Consider the following 16,712-nt stretch of genomic DNA (forward strand, 5'->3'; position numbering starts at 1 on the left):
AATTCTCATTGAGAGGAGTACTCTGTTTTGTTCTGTTTTTTAGTGAATTGTTGATCTTAAAAAGAAATAGTACATACAAATTACGTTTGGAAGAATTCTAACTAAGATACTTGCCTAAGTCTCAGAAAATTGCAGGGTCTTAAAATTTTTCAGCAGATGATTTAGGAATGAATTTAGGTAGGTTAAAACTGATAACCAAAAAAAAGGCATTTTTCATGCCATCATGCATTTATCATGCATTTATGCACTTACTGGATTCCTTTGTTGTGCCTCTTATTTAGAGCCCCTTGCATTTTAATTCAAAAGGTGCTTTAAACTATACCATTCAATTCTAATTCATCACTCATAACAATTTTCAGGAATTTAAAATGTGATCAAATAAATTCCATCTGGAGGATTATGGTTTTCTAAGACAAAACCTTCTCGCAGAGGGCTCTCAGTTTTGACCCTCACACATCTTGAAGGACTCATCTGGACCTGCAGCTTTTGTGTAATGTGGGAGTACTGCCTGGAGGACATGTCTTTACTAGTACATCATCATTGTGATTAATTATTGATGCCCAGGGAAGAACGATACAGATCCACTGGCTAAAACAGATGATATCTGCACTCCCATGTTAATCAAGAGCGTCAGCCTCATCTCCAGCCCAGTTCGGTTCAGTTCAATCTCTAGTCATGTCCGACTCATTGCAGCCCCGTGGACTGCAGCATGCCAGGCTTCCCTGTCCATCACCAACTCCTGGAGCTGACTCAAACTCATGTGCATCGAGTCAGTGATGCCATCCAACCATCTCATCCTCTGTCGTCCCCTTCTCCTGCTGACTTCAGTCTTTCCCAGCATCTGGGTCTTTTCCAGTGAGTCAGTTCTTGTATCATGTGGCCAAAGTATTGGCACTTCAGCTCCAGCATCAGTCCTTCCAATGAATATTCAGGACTGATTTCCTTTAGGGTTGACTGATTTGATCTCCTTGCAGTTCAAGGGACTCTCAAGTCTTCTCAAACACCATTTCAAAAGCATCAGTTCTTCTGTGCTCAGCTTTCTTATAGTCCAACTGTCACATCCATACATGACTAATGGAAAAACCATAGCTTTGACTAGACGGATCTTTGTTGGCAAAGTAATGTCTCTGCTATTTAATATGCTGTCTAGGTTGGTCATAGCTTTTCTTCCAAGATGCAAGTGTCTTTTAATTTCATGGCTACAGTCACCATCTGCAGTGATTTTGGAGCCCAAGAAAATAAAGTCTGTCACTGTTTCCATTGTTTCCCCATCTATTTGCTATGAAGGAATGGGACCAGATGCCATGATCTTAGTTTTCTGAATGTTGAGTTTTAAACCAGCTTAAACTTTCACTCTTTCACTTTCATCAAGCATCTCTTTAGTTTCTCTTCCCTTTCTGCCATAAGGGTGGTGTCATCTGCATATCAGAGGTTATTGATATTTCTCCTGGCAGTCTTGATTCCAGTTTGTGCTTCATCCAGCCTGGCATTTCACATGATATACTGTGCATATAAGTTAAATAAGCAGGGTGACAACATACAGCCCAACCTTCTGTCAAACCACTGATGGGTATGTTAATTGTGCCAAACACTCTTACCTCCTTTTCTTTTTCCTACTTGTAGGGAGATTTGCTGTACAATAGAAAGCCTTCTACTGGACACATGCCACCTGCCGACGTCCTCCAAACATCTAGTGTGCTGTGCTGCAGCACGCTGTGGGCTCTGCGTCATGTGGTGATGCAGTAGTTTGCTACAATTACAATTTATTAATAATTAAAAGCCCTGCGTGCGTGCTTAGTCGCTCAGTTGTGTTCGACTGTTTGTGACCGTTTGGGCTGTAGCCATAGGTTTCTCAGGCAAGAATACTGGAGTAGGTTGCTGTTCTTCCTGTGGAAGATCTTCCCAGCCCAGTGATTAAGCCTGCGTCTCCTGCATCTCCTGCACTGCAGGTGATTCTTTACTCTCTGAGCCATCAGGGAAGCCCAAAGGCCTTGCAAATCTCCTAAAATGAATTTTCCGTCAGTTATCTTACAGCCATTGTTGCTTCTATACTATGGATCCAGCAAAGGGAATTTCTGAATTTAACTGTGATGTACAACATAATTTGCATTAATAATAGTTAAAATATGTTTTGTTTGAATTTTAGGGACCTGTTGCAATGAGAGTGGCAAAATTAGCAATTAATCAAGGAATGGAGGTGAGTGTCCTAAGCTTTTTGTTGGAATAGGTAGTGGAAATTAATTTAAATGAACCATTATTTTTTAATATTCTAAAATATTTACTGCTGTGATTACTGAAAGCTACTGAGGTGTTTTTTAGCTACATCAGTGATTTTAGTCTGCTTATAGCTGTAGTTGATTCAGTATCATAATCACAGAATTCAGTAATTTCACTTGTGCCTTGAAGCATATGACATGTTCATTATTTTTGCCATTGAGTTAATAGACTTATTGGCTAGTAGTTCATAGAAAACCAAAACAAAAGAGTATTCTGTGTATTCTCAGCACCATTATCATATTACCAAAAAAAAAAAAAAAAGTTCTAAGGAGAACTTCCTGTTGCAAAGCTCCTACTAAGCATGGAGACCATCTTTAACTTCTCCATGTGCTTTCTCCAGTGAGACACAGTAAACCCTGTAGGGAGCCCTGGGGTTACTCTGGTGATATAGTCCAAAGGAGCGGAGGCCTTAGGACAGGGGAGAGATAAGCAGGCCAAGGGATCCATGCAGGCACCCATTTACTTTGGGCTTTGCATTATAGCAGTTGTATTTTGGATAAATTATAGGAATTTTAAAGAAAGACACTTCTTCCTTACAGACCCAGAAGTGCTGTATTTTCCTGGGCTTCATAGCAGTAAAACAGGGTTGAATTTGTTAGCAGTAAACACATTTAAAGAAAATTTAAAGGCATTTGATTGGGTTTTAAAAATTCTTTCCTTCTCCAGGGGATATTTCTGACCCAGGGATTGAACCCAGGTCTCTTTCATTGCAGGCAAATTCTTTGCTATCTGAGCTGCCAGGCAATATATAGATATATCTTATGTACTTTATAAAGACTTCACCTACATTAACTCATTTGATCTTCCAATAACCCCATTTGGTAGATACTATAATTAGCTACTGGTTCAGATGCACCTCTCTGAGGCAAAAGAGGTTAAGTAACTGTGTAAGCAAGGTTACACAGCTCACATATAGTAGACTCAGAATTTGAACCCAGGCAAGCTAAGTTTCTTATGCTGGTCATACTTCTGATTTGCTGTATTACATCAAAGAATTCTGTTCTTTTGGAATAAGGTTGTTAAATTTGAATTTATATTGAAATACCATATTTTTAAAAAGTAATTCTTGCTAAAATGAGTTATATTTTTATTATCAGGTCGATTTAGTAACAGGATTAGCCATAGAAGAAGCATGTTATGCTCAGGTATGTGATAAAATCTCTTTAATTCAATGCAGATACACCCCTTACCTTCTGTATAAGTCAACTAAATTATATATCATGAGCAGATTTGACTCATGCCTATTACAGAATCATACAAATGGGTTGAAATTGTTTGTTTCTTTTCTTTAATTATCACCAGCTCTTGTGACTGATTCTGTTTCACTTAATGATGACTCCTGTCTACATAATTTAGAAAACCATTGGAATAATTGTTAGCAGCATTTGTTCTGTAGATGTCTCTCTGGCTCATGTTGTGTTTTCTGGGTGTGGTTGGAACCCTCACTTCAGGGCAGAGAGATGGGAGGAAGGCAGCTGTGACCATGTGCCTCTAGGGAACATCAGAGTTTGAGACTCATTGACTTTTCCTGATGTTCTGAACCTTTTCTCCTACCCACTGAAAGTTCACTAATTCAATTACATATGGTTTTCTTTTTTATACACAAATTAATAGGGCTTTTTGTAGAGGAACAAATCTTCCTTCCTCCCTTCCTTTCTTCTGTCCTTTTTTAAATGAAAGATAACATTTTGTTTTAGGGCATGTAAAGTGGCCTAAGAGTTTTGTTCCACCTTTTCTGAGAATTGGAAACTGTGTTAGCTCCCATTTAAGCATGGTAGAATCATGAATTAGAAGCTAGAGCTAGAGTGTAAACTGTGGTCTGTATATATAAATTGCCACCTGTCATTGATGAACACATGCCATGAATGAACTAAATTACAAACCTCTTACAAATGGACAACCTCAGAGTCTGAAGAAAAATTTTAAAAGCATATTTGGCCACACCTTATCAAATGTAAAGGAATAGGAATTGTACAAAAGAGTCAGACCACAAGGGAATTAAACTAAAACTCAGTTAAAGAAAGACAGATGAAACCCTACCTATTAATGGTGAGATTTAATCTTTTTAATAAGATTGAACAGTGTGCTTCTAAATGACATGTGTCAAAGAGAAAGTTTCAAGAGGAATTAAGATATATTTTGAGCCAAATCAAAATGAAAATATAGCTTATCAAAATTTGTGTAAATACATCAAAAATAATGTTTACAGAGAAATTTATAGCATTAAATGTGTATATTAGAAAAGAAAGTTCTTTTCTAATTCTAAAAGAAGTCAATTTATCAGAAATGCAAGAAAGGTTATTATTCCTGATCCTGTTGACACTGAAAGGATAAAAGAATACTGTGAACTATGTATGGCCACAAATCTGATAACCTAGATGAAATAGACCAATTTCTTAAAAGACAAAATACACCAAAATTCATACAAGGAAAAACAGATAATCTGAATAGTCCTATGTTTTTAATACAGATTAAATCAATAATTAATAAGCTTCTGAAATAGCACCAGGCCCAGATATTTTTCACTGGTGAATTCTACCAGACATTTAATGAAGAAATTATGCCAATTATCTACAGCCTTTTCCAGAAAATAGAAGCAGAGGGAATATTTCCTAACTTATTCCATTAGGACAGTGTGTGTGTGCGTGCTGACACTTAAGTCGTGTCCGATTCTTTGCAACCCTGTGGACTGTAGCCTGCCAGGCTCCTCTTTCTCCATGCAAGAATACTGGCGTGGGTTGTCATACCCTCCTCCAGGGGATCTTCTGAACCCAGGGATCAAACCTGCATCTCTTACATCTCCTGCATTGGCAGGTGGGTTCTTTACCACCAGTGCCTCTGGGAAGCCCAAAGACAGTATTATCCTCATAACAAAACTAAAGATATTACAAGAAAGGAAAACTGTAAACCACTATCTCATGAATATAGATATAGAAATCCTCAACAAAATAATAGCAAACTAAATCCAGCAATCTATAAAAGGAATTATATGCTACAACCAAGTAATATTTTTTCCCCAGATATGCAAGGCTGGTTCAGCATTCAGAAATCAATATAATCCAAGCTAAAGAAGGAACTTTGGTGAAAGAAATCACTATTTAAATAAATAGATAGCTCATATTCATGGATGGCAAGACTCAATATTTTAAGATATCACTTCTTCCCAACTTGATCATACGTGTAGTGCAATCCCAATAAAAATGCCAGAAAGCTATTTTCCTAATACTGGCAAACCAGTTCTAAAGTTTATATGTGAAGTCCAGAGACATAGATTAACCACCACACTAGTAAGGAGCAAGGTTGGAGGAATGGCACTACTCATCTTTAAGACTTACAGTAAAGCTGCAGTAATCAAGAAAGTGTGGTTCTGGCAAAAATAAAGACAGATAGGCTAATGAAACAGAATAGGGGACTCAGATTCATACAAATGTAGTCAGCTGATCTTTGACAGAAGAGCAAAGGCAATTCAATGAAGAAAAGTAATCTTGAAAATCAATAGTACTAAAAGCATGTGGACATTCAACTACCAAAAAAGAAAAAATCTAGTCATTAACCTTATACCTTTTACAGAACTTAACTGAAAATGACCTATAGACTTATTTTTAAATGTAAAATGAAAAACTATAAAACTTCTTGAAGTTAGCATAGTAGAAATTCTAGGTGACCTCAAGTTTGGCAGTGGCTTTTTAGATATAATGCCAAAAGTGTAATTCATGAAAGAAAAAGAATTTGTTTATTAAAATTAACTTACTACTATGCAAAAGACACTGTGAAGAGAATGGAAAGATAAGCCATAGACTGGGGGAAATATATTTGCAAAACATATCTGATAAAGGACTTATATCCAAGGTACAAAAAAAACTTTTAAAACTCAAATAGCTTTTATAGTAAGAAATAGTAAGAAAATAGCTCATTAAAAAGAAGATATAAGGTCTGAAGAGATACCTCACCAAAGTAGGTATACAGAAGGCAGATAAGCATAAGTAAATATGGTCCGCATCATATGATATTAAGAAATGCACATAAAAACAGGATTTCCCAGTTTAGCCCATTTCTTATATAATTTTACCACATGACCTAGTGGTCATGCAATTTTGCATTTACCCAAATGAGTTGAAAACCTATGTCCACGCAAAAGCTACACAGTGGTGTTTATTATAGCAGCTTTACAAAGCTGCTATTCCTAAGTTTTGTAAAACTTGGAAACAACCCAGATGACCTTCAGTAGGTGAATGAATAAAAGCTGTGGTATTAATATGTGCATTCAGTGGGGTGTTTGTTACTCAGCAGTGAAAGGAAATGAGCTACTCTGCCAGGAAAAGACAAGAAGGAACCTTAAACACATATGGCTAAATAACAAATTTTAATCTTAAAAGTCCATACTATGTGACTCCCAATTATGTGACATTCTGGAAAAGACATGGGCGGGGGCGTGGTCAGGGATGACTAGGTAAAGCATTAGGGATGTGTAGCCAGTCAGCTTGTTTTCTATGATGCTGTAATTAATGGTGGATACATGACATTATGTGTTTGTCAAAACGCATAGAATATCCCTAATGTTACTATGGACTGGTTAATAATACTGTGTCAGTATAGGCTCATTAGTCATAACAAATATATCATGTTAATAAAGGATGTTGATAATAGGGGAAACAGTGAGGGGCTTGAGGGCAGTATATGGGACTCTGAACTTTCTGCTTAGGTTTTTAATAGACCTAAAATTGTCTAAAAAATAAACTCTTAATTGTATTGAAGTATGTTTAGTAAAATGGAAGAAAAAAGCATATTGGAGTTAGAATGATAAATCTGCTCATGTAATTTAAATTGTTCAGATGATTTCACAATTTTAGATTGTCTTTTAATTAGTTTCCTTAGATAAAGCTCATTAAACTTTTATAGCTGTTTTTCATTTTGGGCACAGATAACGTACTGTTTTGCTTCTCTTAGACCATTCCAACAAAAGACAGACTTGAAGGTCTTCTTGCTTTTAAAGAGAAAAGGACCCCTCGCTATAAAGGAGAATAGAAGAAACAGAAATCTTTAAAATGCCAATGTAAAAAATAATACTCCTGGAAGTACCTTTCAGATCCACATATGCCTCAGCACCTGGAATTGCAGTGACCAAAGTGAAGAACGAGTTATCTGTGTACTGAATTAAGTATCTGGAGTGGGCCCATATGTGTACTTTGTTCAAATATGTATCATCATACTCATTCAGATTTGTAAGCTAGTTGTGTATACTGTCAAAAACACCAATTCAAAATTAGGTATACATTTTTAAATACCTCCTGCATATGAGGCTTTCTGTTCTTAATTTTTTTAATGTGAATAATTTATATATTATACTCTCTAGGAAAAAATATTGATTGTATGTCTCCTGTGCTATAGTATGAAAATAAATTTTATTTCTATACACCAAAAATGCGAAGTTATACCAAATAAAGTTTCTAAGGGATTGTATATACATGCACCTACAGACTTACATCTCATACTGAAAAAGGAGTTGATAGGATTCTGAGTGAAAATTACCAAATATGAATAAAATTAGTGAAAAGAAAACTTGGAAATTTTTCTCTTACCCCATTCTTTTTGTATTGAATAAGTCATTGCATGTTGGATTTTAGAAGAATCCACCTATCTATTGCTGATTCTATCAGGTGACCTCTTTATGTAGTCAGTCTTAGAATACAGTGTGGATGGTGGAGAATTAATCCAGTCAGAGACTGGGGCCAAAGGCCTCGTGCAGCCAACTGGAGGCCTGGTACAACCTTGAAGCCCTCCTAGCCAGTGGCCTGGCTCCCTGCCCTAACCCAGAAGTAAAATGGTGTACTAAGGTCGGCCCATTGAAGTGCCTTGGTCCTGGATTAAGGGTGAAGTGGAGTTTGCTCTTCTCTTCCTCTCCCTAGCTATTTGCACCTGATTTCAGTAAGGAAGGAAGGTGAACACGGTAACCCTTTCTCCCCCACCTAACAACCATCATACCTTTCTAACCCTGTCCAGGTAAGCACCTAGAGATGGAGGGGCTCCAGGGTCATGTGAGTTTATTTGGCCTTGCCTGGGAGGCAGATAGGAAGTGTGTGGGAATTAGCTATGTAATTCAGCAAAAGGGAGACGAACAGTATGCTCCCTGAATGAATCTGAGCTAGCTTTATTTTGTATTCATTTTATCAAACCTCACTGCTTTCTGGGGCTGCATCCAGGGCTGAGTCCAGCAGCACCAGCAAAGCCTCCCTTTTCTGGGACCCACCCTCTCCTGTTATCTGCCAGCTCTGGGGTGCCGCACTGTCCCCAAACACTGCATTGAAGTCAAGTTCAGCACGTGGGTGACTGCCTGTTTCATGCATTTCCACAGCTTCTTTGTTCTTGGAAAGCATAGACTTGGAATTTTTGAAATCATCGAAACTTAGTTTTTAATTTGAGAAATTGAACTCTCAGTCTCGATTCTAAAATCCTTGAGAGAGAGAAGCATGAACTTACCCTCGGCTGATGGTCACACCCTTGTTCACACTGTTCACACCCTTGTGCTACGGCCAGCCCTGTGCCCTGTCACCTTTGCCACTGACACTATGCAGGCTATGACGTTTGCTCAGCTGATCAGTGTTGTATGAAAGGAGCTTATTAAAATTCATGTTCGGCTTTGGCGATTGTATCTGCTGGTGTGTACACTTTGCTGACAAAGTTGTACCTAATTCGTTTCCTACAGGATAATTTGCAAATAAAGTGCTGGTCCTTGTTTTCATGGTCCTTTAAAGGCATCACCGACTCAATGGTCATGAGTTTGAGTAAACTCTGGGAGTTGGTGATGGACCGGGAGGCCTGGCATGCTGCAGTCCATGGGGTCGCAAAGAGTCAGACACGACTGAGCAACTGAACTAAACTGAAAGGTTTCAGGACTATTTTTCTCTATCCATGACATTTTCAAAGGCCACTTCCTTTCTGAATAGGAAATAATTATGTTCGCGGGGAAATTGAGTGTGCTGAGTGACTTGTCTCTCCTGTCTTGGATTTGTAGTCTGCTGCTGATTGAACATCATTTAATCTAACAAGTTCTGATTAAGTCACTGGAGTATGTCTGAAAGCAAAGACATCCTCCTGTAGTAACTTCCACGTGTCTGCTCAGCTGTCTCTACAGATATTTGCATTTCTCTTGGTTTTCCCTTTAGCAAAGCAGTCTTGCTGGGGCGTGGTCCTAACACTCCACCCAGGTTGAGGTCCAATGGCCGGTGGTTGCGGGAGGTGGGAGAGCTGCTTTTTCCAGAGGGAGCGCCTGCTCTGACAGGTGAGCCCCAACTTCTTTTGTTTTCCTCCAGAACTTGAGTGTTTTCAAGTCCTTAAACTGAAACCACGTCAAATCGACGCAGCAAGCCGGAAACAGTGGATGTAGCCACACATTCAGATGAAGCTAAAGGCGGTTGAGAGGGAGGGAGGGTGATTAACCAGGCACATTTACAATTCAGGGCAAGAACATTTCGTGTTATCTCAGAACAGGAGACCTACTAGTATTGAGGTAATGTAGTGCTGGTTAATGTATAACTTATCTCTGGAAGGAAAAGAGGTATCCAAGTTAACAGAGGTTCTGAGTCAAGAGAGGACTTGTAATCACGGCCGAGAGAAGACTTGGGTTTCCTGTGACTTGTTTTCTGTGATTTAAAGGGTCATTTCAAGTTTGTGTTGTTTTCAATAAAAAACACCTGGCTTTCCTGTGCTTTTTCCCTCCTTTTCTGGCTGTCAAAAAACTTGGCTTGTCATACTTTTTCTGACAGTACATAGAATAGCACTCTGGATACGGACTAGAGTAATTGGGTGTCATTTTGTGGATAGTGTAATTACAGAAAATGCTTGTTTTTCAAATGGACTCATAGCTGGCTACCCGCTGGTCCAATTCCTCACTTGATCTCCACTCCATCTTCTAGTTAGGGGAGGCCCTACATTTGTTTTGATTTGGGGTCCAAAAATCCTGACAGGTAGGCAAACATTTTAAATGTTTAATCCTTCTGTTGTTTGCCTACTCACCTAGTTAAATATTAACTAATGTGTATGTCGACATTTATTGGATTTTATCAGAAGACAATAGAAATTTTCTCATTTAAACAAGACGTGTACATGCATCACAAAAGAAAAAATAACAGCATTTCAAAGTTACTTGATAATATTTTGATAAAAAGAAGAGCCATTCTTCTGTGTTGACGAAACAGGCTACAGATTGTGAGATGTGGTTGGGGATGTTTGGCAGGTAGGAGGATGAAAAACTGCTCAAAATATTTGTGGATCTCAAGCCCTGAAAACTCACTGTTTGAGATGTCTTTTGGGGAACATCCCAAAACTCAGCTACCCCTCAGAGGGCTGGCTCCTAATCATCAAACAGTTTGGTTCACAGTGTTTGTTTTTCAAACCAAACCCCAGGGTAATACAAGAGAGCTGGGTACCTGGTGAGAATAAAAGACCCCAAGGACCCTCGAAGACACACGCCTCTCAAGTGGTCAGGGCCAGCCTTTGTGACATTCATCCATGCAGCACCAGCTTCAAAGTAGGAAGGTGACCCTTCTACAGTGAGCTGACAATTCCCTGGGGCCAGCAAAGTGAGCTCATGGCCACCAGGGTGTCAATCCCATTTTGAAGTACAGAAAACACAGTATTGCATGTTTGGATTCAAGGGAACAGTTTGACAATATCATTGAGGATATTATGTGCAGGCGACAAGAGAATTAGAGCTGGGTATTGTTAACGATAATAATGACTACAGCTTATGAAGCCCTAAATGCCTCCAGGTGTGTCTATCCGCAGTTGTTTACTTTTCATAGCATCCGGAAAAGGAGAGGTGCTGGTTATTCCTGGGATCCAGAGCAGGAAACGAACACAGTTTGATGACGGGTGGTGGAGTCCAAGACTGAACCTGAGACTGTTGACTTGTCATACTGTTAAGCCTGAAAACAGCTGAACAGCACAACCAAAGACTGCCAATAGATGTGTGTCAACCTTTGCCCAAAGTGGTTCTAGTTTTCTTGAGACTCGAGACACTAGATGTGCGTATTGAGGGGTCAGAAGACGAGACAGTGTGACGGTTACAGCGATGCCTGCTCAGCGTCTCTAAACTAAGCCCTTTGGCTACCTGGTCACATCCAATACTTAAAAACCTTAGGAAATGGGTTTGTCATTTTATCGTATAAGAAACTGAAGCCAGAGCTATGTCTGTGGTGGGCATTCTGAATTCAGAGCCCCCAACGCTCATCATGACACCTGGAGGATATGGAGCCAGTCTTGGCAGCTGTGAACAGTGAGTCTGAGGACTCGTGTTTGATAAGAATACCCATTAGAAGCGCATGTGGGTCAAGAGCCCCCCGTGCTGCTTCTGGGGAAGAATGATGAGCCTCTTGCTCTATTCTGCACTGGTCAGGCCCACCCGAAGTCTTGTATTCACTTCTTAATGTCACAGTTCCAGTTGCTTGTAGATTCACTTTGTGCTTTTCTGGAAAGCACACAGGCGTTCTTCACCCAAGTTTTCAACTCTTCTGAAACCAGTGATGAGGCCATTTGGTAAAAGCATCTCCTCCCTCTGAGCCTGTTTCTTCACCTATAAAGGAATCCCATAGTCGTTTGTGATCCCTGCAAAGACAGATCGGGTGTGTCCGTGCAAAAGGGCTGTGGAATCAGTAAGGTCATCTTCTACAGAAGTGGTGGTGATGTTTGATTTTTTCCATGTTTCAAGAGACCTGTTGGAACAGGTAGGCGGGTCTCACAACCACACCCAGTTCAGGGTCATGTTCAGGAACCTGAATGTTCACCCAGGAAACAAGAGGTTGGGGAAACCTGGTGGCTGTTCTTGTTTTTTTAACTACAGTGTGAAACTGGAAACTTCGAGGCTGCAAGGGGCCAGAGGAAGCCACACAGGTCCTCATCCCCAACACTCCTCTTCTGCTCTGTTCTGTGTTTATCCACACACAAGCTATGGTCAATAGGGGAAGCTGCTTCCATACTCCCAGGCCCAGAAGCAGCTCCCTGCCACTGAGGTTGAAGAAGAAAGTGGGCAAGGGGTTGGGGCAGAGGACAGCTGCTCCAACTCAGCTCTGTCCCGGAAGTCATCCAACGGCTCCCCTTCAATCCCAACACAGGCTGAAGAGATGGGAAATACGCGGCTGCAAGGACAGCTCACTAGTGAGTTGGGTCATAAAGAAGCACCGAGAGCAGTGACCTGCCTAAGTGGGTCTGTATTTAATAACTACTTTGGCCCTTGGGATAATCCATAACTTAGCAGTAGTTCTTTTAATATTTTGAGGAAAAGTATCCTTAGGCTTCCCTGGTGGCTCAGATAGTAAAGAATCTACCTGCAATGCAGGAGAGCCGAGTTCGATGCCTGGTTTGGGGAGATCCCCTGGAGAAGGAAATGGCAACCCATTCCAGTACTCTTGCCTTGAGAATTCCATGGACAGAGGAGCCTGGCGGGCCACAGTCTATGGGGTTGCAAAATGTCAGTCACGACTGAGCCCCTACCAGTTTTGCTTTCATCCTTGGGCCTGAATGCCATGCTGATAGTACCAGTTTCGAGGGCCGGGGAGGGAGGATTATCCATTTTCTCATCACCCTGTTGGCTCTCACGTGGCTGCCTGGTGGGCGCCCTGCCCGGAGGAGGCTCCAGGAGATTCGGTCCCTGTGGCCACTGAGCCGTGGGAGCACGGTGGGTGCCTGCCCTGCCTACTCCCCACATCCCATGGCCAAGGTTCAGTCCTATTGGCTTTTCAAAGACTGTCACATGTTCTGCAAACGCAGTCTCTTATGAACCCATTTCACAGAGCAGGGCCTGAATTCTAAGAGAAAGAGTGAAAATTACCGTGGCATCGAGTGACGGCTCATGAAGGAACTGTGTTCTTTTAGTCGTGCTGTTCGCAGGCCGAGGTTTCAGAGGCGCTGGGATGGGCAAATGCACTTCTTGACCTTTTTGAAAGTAGTCTGAGTCACTTTCACTTTCAGCCTCTAAACCTTTCTGAATGAATCCTTTGTGCAGTTTACAGAAAGTGAAGAGCAGTTTGGCAACTGAGAAAAGTTCAAACTCCTCACCGCCTCTCCTACATTGAGTAACATTTCTTTTGAGTTGTCTATTAACAGTTCTGAAACAAACTTTTTATGAAGCCTAGAACTTGCTCATGAGTGGCCTTATTTTGAGCATTTCAAAAATACAAGAAATGTGTTTTGTGCCATAAAAGACAGGAAATGACATCCCACATCTGACTTGGTGGAAAGAAATGTAATTATTGGAATGGTTTGATTGGTATAATTATGCATATTACCTATCAGTGACTCAGATGCTTACAGGACACAAAGAAAGGTGTTCATCTAATATAACATCTAATATGAAAGGTACTGTTTTTGCTATGGTCTTTGTGGGAATGTGTATGTGACTTGTGACTGTCCAACCACTCTTCTAAAAAGACTAACGGTGTGTATCCCAGCACATCCACGATGCTGGTACTCCTGAGTTCAGGTAGAGTATGTCATCTCTCATTTGCTATGGGTATTAAAAAATGTTTGCTTGTGTAGATCTGAAAATATATGTCAAATTTCCTGAAAAACTAGACAGACCTGGCATTTTTAAGTTCCCCCCAAGCATAAGCTTGTCTTGGAAAGTGAATGTGAGGAGTATTGTGGTTAAAGGGACCAGGGAAAGGAGCCAGCCGAGTCCTGGCCTGGACCAGGCCTACCTGACTGAGGTCTTCAGCAGATTCAGAATGGAGGCCACATCTATGAGGAAAACGAAAGACTTTATCTTGTCTATTCATTCGACCTGAGGACAGGGATTTCCAAAGCTGCTGGAACCTGAAAAAGGCATCACCAAGATGTGTTTTTGAGACTCTACTCCATATCTTCTGAGTTGATTCTGTTTGGAGCCCTAAAATTGATATTGAGATAAAAGTCACCTTGGTAAACTTCCCTTTGAACTGTAATTCACACACCATAAAGGTCACCCATTCAAGTGTACAAGTCTGTGATTTTAGTATGTTCACAGTTGTATAACCATGACCACTGTCTAATTCTAGATATTTTCATCACCCTGAAAAGAAGCCCTGTACCCGTTATCAGTCAGTCCTGATTGCCCTTCCCCACAGCCCCTAGTAATCACTAATCTACTTTCTGTCTCTGGATTTGCCTACTTTAAATACTTCATATAAATAGAATTATACAATATATAGTCTTTTATGTCTGATTTTTTTTCCACTCAACATAATGTTTTCAAGATATATCCATGGTGTAACATGTATCAGTACTTAACTTCTTTTTATGGCTGGAAATATTCTACTGTATGTATATACCACATTTTGTTTATCCATTCATCAGCTGATGACGAATTTTTTATAGTTGTTTCCACTTTTTGGTTGTTGTAAATAATGCTGCTGTGAGCACGGGTGTACAAGTATTTGTTGGGAAATATGTTGTCCTTTCAATAGTTTGTGTCTTTTTGGATTTTTTCTGTTTCACTTAGGTTATCTAATTTGTTCACACACAGTTGTTTATAGTATTCCTTTACATTCCCCTTTTTCATTACTGATTTTAGTACTTAGTCCTCTTTTTTTTTTCATGGTCAGTCTGTCTAGGTTTGTCAATTTTGTTGCTTTTTAAAGAGGCAAATTTTTATTTTGTTGATTTTTCTTCATTGTTTTCTTGTTCTCTATTTCATTTGTTTTGACCCTAATATTTATTATATCCTTTCTTCTACTTGGTTTGGGTCTAGTTGGCTCATATTTTTTCTAATTCTTTATGATAAAATGTTAGGTTATTTGATTTGAGATCTTTTTAACGTAGGCATTTACAACTGTGCAGGTATCTCTAAGAATGCTTTGGTTATATCCCATAAATTGTGATATGTTTGTGGAAAAGTTAGTATAACAGGTCTGAACTGCTATTCTTGGGAAGTACTGATTCAAGGTTGACCCTTGGTCTGCATTTGGGAACTTAGATGATGTACAATTCCCACCATTTGCAGTACTGATAAGTTATATCTAAACTGTTTGTACAAACAATATGGTTTATGCTAAACACCTGATTTCCTTTTTTGATTACAGAGTTTGGATATTTGCCAGTTGGGGTATGCCTACATGATTACTCCCCAGCAAAAACCCTGGTCTCTGAGTCTCTAATGAGGTGTTGGACACACTTCACATATTGTTATAATTTATTACTAGAGGAGTTGAACGTATCCTGTGTGACTCCACTTGGAGAACACCCTCAGAAGCATGTGGCCATCTTCCCTGATCTTCGCCCCTGCCTTGTTTCATTTGCTGCTGTTGCTTGTATCCTTTTGATTATGTACTATGCCAGAGCTGTTAATATTTGCTGAATCCTGTGACTCCTTCCAGTGAATTACTGAATCTGAAGATGGTACTGGGACACTGACATGCAATTTTGTTTTCATTCATCTCAGTGTATTTTATGATTTGCCTTGTGTTATTTGTCTTTTGACCCTTTGGGGGTTTTAGGATTGTGTTCCTAAATTTTAACAGCCTTGTGAATATCTCAGATTCCTTATAATATTGATTTTAAATTTAATTCCATATTGTTTGGTGAATCCACTTCAGTCACATCATTGTATAACTTCAGTTCTTGGCATTTTAATGAGACTTGTTTTATGGCCTAACATATAATCTATCCTGGAAAAGATTTCATGTGTATATGAGAAGAATGTGTATTCTGCCGTTGGTGGATGAAGTGTTTTATTAAATCTCATTAGTTTGTAGTTTTGCTTTGTTCTTTTATTTCCTACTTGATCATCTGTCCAGTTGGTCTGTCCATTATAGAAAGGGAGGTATTGATGTCTGCAATTACTATTGTTGAATTGTGTATTTCTCCCTTCAGTTATGTCAGTTTTTCTTCATTAATTTTCAACTTTGCTGTTATGCATATATATTTATAATTACTATGTCTTCTTGGTAGATTAACAATTTTATTATTATAAAATGTTCTCCTTTATTTTATCTATACCAACTGTTTTTATCTTTGTTCAGTTGCTCAGTCATGTCCAACTCTCTGCAACCCCATGGATGCAGCATGCGAGGCTTCCCTGTCCTTCACTATCTCCCAGAGTTTTTATCTTAAAGTTTGTTTTATCTAATATTAGTATAGATACTCCAGCTTTCTTTTGATTGCTCTTTACATGGTATAGTTTTCCAATCCTTTTGCTTTCAACCTACTAATGTCTTTGAATCTAAAGCCTGTCTCGTGTAGACAGCGCAAAGTTGGATTATGTTGTTTTAATTCATTCTGCTCCTTCTTCCTTTTGATGGAGTGGTTAACCATTTACAATTAATGTGATTATTGATAAGGTGATATTCACATCAGCCATTTTGCTATTTGTTTACTACATGTCACATCTTTTTGTTCCTCTCTTATTGCTTTACTGCTTTCTTTGTGTTCAACAGATACTTACGAATGTACCATTTAAATTCCCT

The 16,712-nt window shown here is 39.4% G+C and overlaps 1 protein-coding gene across 6 annotated transcripts in view; it reads left to right on the top strand.

Moving 5' to 3' along the window:
* The window catches only part of AUH (AU RNA binding methylglutaconyl-CoA hydratase), a 220,688-nt gene that overhangs the window by 175,642 nt on the left and 28,334 nt on the right, over window positions 1–16,712 (top strand). For 4 of the 6 annotated variants that reach the window (XM_061426278.1, XM_061426279.1, XM_061426282.1 and 1 more), the window contains 3 exons: window positions 2,147–2,197; window positions 3,375–3,422; window positions 7,225–16,000. The exons of the other annotated variants lie outside the window; for them this stretch is intronic. In XM_061426278.1, coding sequence (XP_061282262.1) covers window positions 2,147–2,197; window positions 3,375–3,422; window positions 7,225–7,302 — 177 coding nt within the window. In that variant the 3' untranslated portion in view covers window positions 7,303–16,000. Of the gene's footprint in view, window positions 1–2,146; window positions 2,198–3,374; window positions 3,423–7,224; window positions 16,001–16,712 lie in introns of those variants that run through there. 6 annotated transcript variants of the gene reach the window in all.

Source organism: Bos javanicus, chromosome 8 (assembly GCF_032452875.1).
Source record: "Bos javanicus breed banteng chromosome 8, ARS-OSU_banteng_1.0, whole genome shotgun sequence".
Classification (NCBI taxonomy): domain Eukaryota; kingdom Metazoa; phylum Chordata; class Mammalia; order Artiodactyla; family Bovidae; genus Bos; species Bos javanicus.